This window comes from Saprolegnia parasitica, assembly GCF_000151545.1.
Source record: "Saprolegnia parasitica CBS 223.65 unplaced genomic scaffold supercont2.171, whole genome shotgun sequence".
In the NCBI taxonomy this organism is placed as follows: Eukaryota; Oomycota; class Saprolegniomycetes; order Saprolegniales; family Saprolegniaceae; genus Saprolegnia; species Saprolegnia parasitica.
In genome coordinates, this window is record NW_012156565.1 from 23,510 (window position 1) to 25,563 (window position 2,054).

At 60.0% G+C, this 2,054-nt stretch overlaps 2 protein-coding genes across 2 annotated transcripts in view; both read right to left on the reverse strand.

The window, feature by feature from the left end:
- Positions 1-65: 65 nt before the first annotated feature.
- On the reverse strand, positions 66-794 carry SPRG_15227 (hypothetical protein; the record flags this gene model as incomplete). Its single annotated transcript, XM_012354609.1, has 4 exons — positions 66-81; positions 158-221; positions 271-353; positions 403-794. The coding sequence occupies 4 exons, from the start codon at positions 792-794 to the stop codon at positions 66-68; spliced, it is 555 nt and encodes a 184-aa protein (XP_012209999.1).
- A 412-nt stretch (positions 795-1,206) lies between these two features.
- Positions 1,207-2,054, reverse strand: part of SPRG_21522 (hypothetical protein) — a gene marked incomplete at both ends in the record, with an annotated part of 2,203 nt that continues 1,355 nt past the window's right edge. Inside the window, 3 exons of the mRNA XM_012354610.1 lie at positions 1,207-1,453; positions 1,498-1,619; positions 1,667-2,014. Of these exons, the coding sequence (XP_012210000.1) occupies positions 1,207-1,453; positions 1,498-1,619; positions 1,667-2,014 (717 nt within the window). The remainder of the gene's footprint in view (positions 1,454-1,497; positions 1,620-1,666; positions 2,015-2,054) is intronic.

Consider the following 2,054-nt stretch of genomic DNA (forward strand, 5'->3'; position numbering starts at 1 on the left):
GAGCCGCTCGTCGTCGTGAAAAAGGCCGGAAATTCGCTGGTGCCATAGCCCACGACTGGCACCGCCTAGAAACTCAACGTGCTCGCCATGCGTGGATAGCAGACGTCGTACGTTTGTCTCGAGAAATTCAAGGGTCTTGGGGATGTCGAGGATCGACTTGACACCGGCGCAAATGACAGCGACAGGCGTCCGGGACAGCTCCATCAAGTCGGTCGAGATGTCTACCACAGTGCGTGAGCACCAGTACAGTACAAATGAGCATCGTCGCACCAAGGGTGTCTTCGCAGAAGCGGTGGACGCCGCCAATCCCGCCCGTCACAAACACGTCGATGCCGGCCGCATGCGCAATGCGCCTACGCAAAACAAGGTTGCTTGCGACGAACCAAGGAAGAGGATGCGTACATGGTACTCGAGACGGTCGTCGCGCCCGTGCCGTTGGAGGCGACGACAGACGCAATGTCGCGCGTCGAGCACTTGGTGGCCTTGGCGCCGAGCGACGCCAGCGTGTGCAGCTGGCTCTCGGCGAGGCCGACGCAGATCTCGCCCTCGAGGATCGCGATCGTCGCGGGACACGCGCCGTGCTCGCGCACGATGGCCTCGACCTTGGTTGCCATCTCAAAGTTCTGCGGGAACGGCATGCCATGACTAATGATCGTCGACTCGAGCGCGACGATGGGCTTGCCGTCACGGAGCGCAGCTTCGACTTCGGGGCTCATCTTGAGCTGGTGCATGGCGCGCGTGCTGTGGCGGGCGAGCGGCGCATGGAGGCGGCGCCGGGTCAGAGAGCGAAGCATGGGCGTCGGACGAGTGCTTTTCAAATGCGTCAAGATCACCGCACGACCCTTTTAGAGGGCCCCCTACCCAAGTTCAAGGTCCGGGCGCCGCTGATTGGCCAACGCAGGCGCTCCAACCTTGCTGCTGCCACGAATCTGGAGCACGCAAGCGCCGCTATTAATAGAGGAGTATACGTGCCGCCGTGAGCCTGCTGCCTCCTGGATGTAGCCATGCTTGGAACCAGGATGTCCCTTAATCGACGTCGCAACGTCTACAGCTGCGAGTCTTTCCCTCGCCCCACACTCGCAGTGTCCATGCTTGAGCCATCTCGATGGTGTCGGCTCCGTTGTCCACCCTTCGTTGCCGTCTGTTCCGGTCGTGCGTTGCCATGTAGCCACGGATTTTGTCTAACACGTACTTTGTTGCATCAATCTACAAGGCCTGAAAGTCGGCCGAGAACTGGCCGATCTTTTGCGCGACGGCGTAGTGGAGGCCAGACGTCTTGCTCGTGACGGCGGCGTGGACAGCCTGAGCCTCGATGGCGTCCGATGGCTTCTTGTCGTAAGAGCACTGGATCTCGTAGTCGCCGTCGTTGCCAATGTCGTGGCACTTGAGCTTCCCCTTGGCGTTAAGCCCGACTGCCTCCCACTCGAGCGTAAACTCAAAGTCAAAGAGAAACCTGAACGCTTTGAGTGCGCGGTAGAATACCATAGAAAGACGTACCGCTTCTTGCCGCGGATGACGCACACGGAGGCGTCGCCCTTGAGGTCCTTTATGGGCTTGGTTCGGATCGTCGTGCTCGAGTGCAAGACTTCGACGCTCGCGAGGAGCTCTTCGAGGCGACCCTATATAGCGAGTTCGACACGGAAGCGGAGTGCAGACGCAATTGTACCTTGGCCCACTTGGTGAAGTCGCGCTGCTCAAAGGTGCCGGCCGTGTTCCACGCCGACCCATCGTGCGCCGGTGCCACCACTTCGACCTCTTCGATTTTCTTTGGCGCAATGTCGCCAATGAGCGCCTTCTCGTGCTCCGACTGCTCGCGATGGAAGTACGGGAGCCCGTTCTTGTAGCCCTTGGCGTTTTCGATTGATTCGTCTTCGACAACAACTTCAGTCTTGGCCGGCTTGGCCTTGGCTGCAGATGTCGTCGTCGTCACCGCCTTGGTCGTCGATGCGGCAGCAGTGGTCGTCGACGATGCCGCCTTAGGCTTGGACGGAGTCGGCTTCTTGGGCTCCTCGGGCTTTTGCAAATGCGCTTGTGGTAGGACCAGTCGCTCGTTT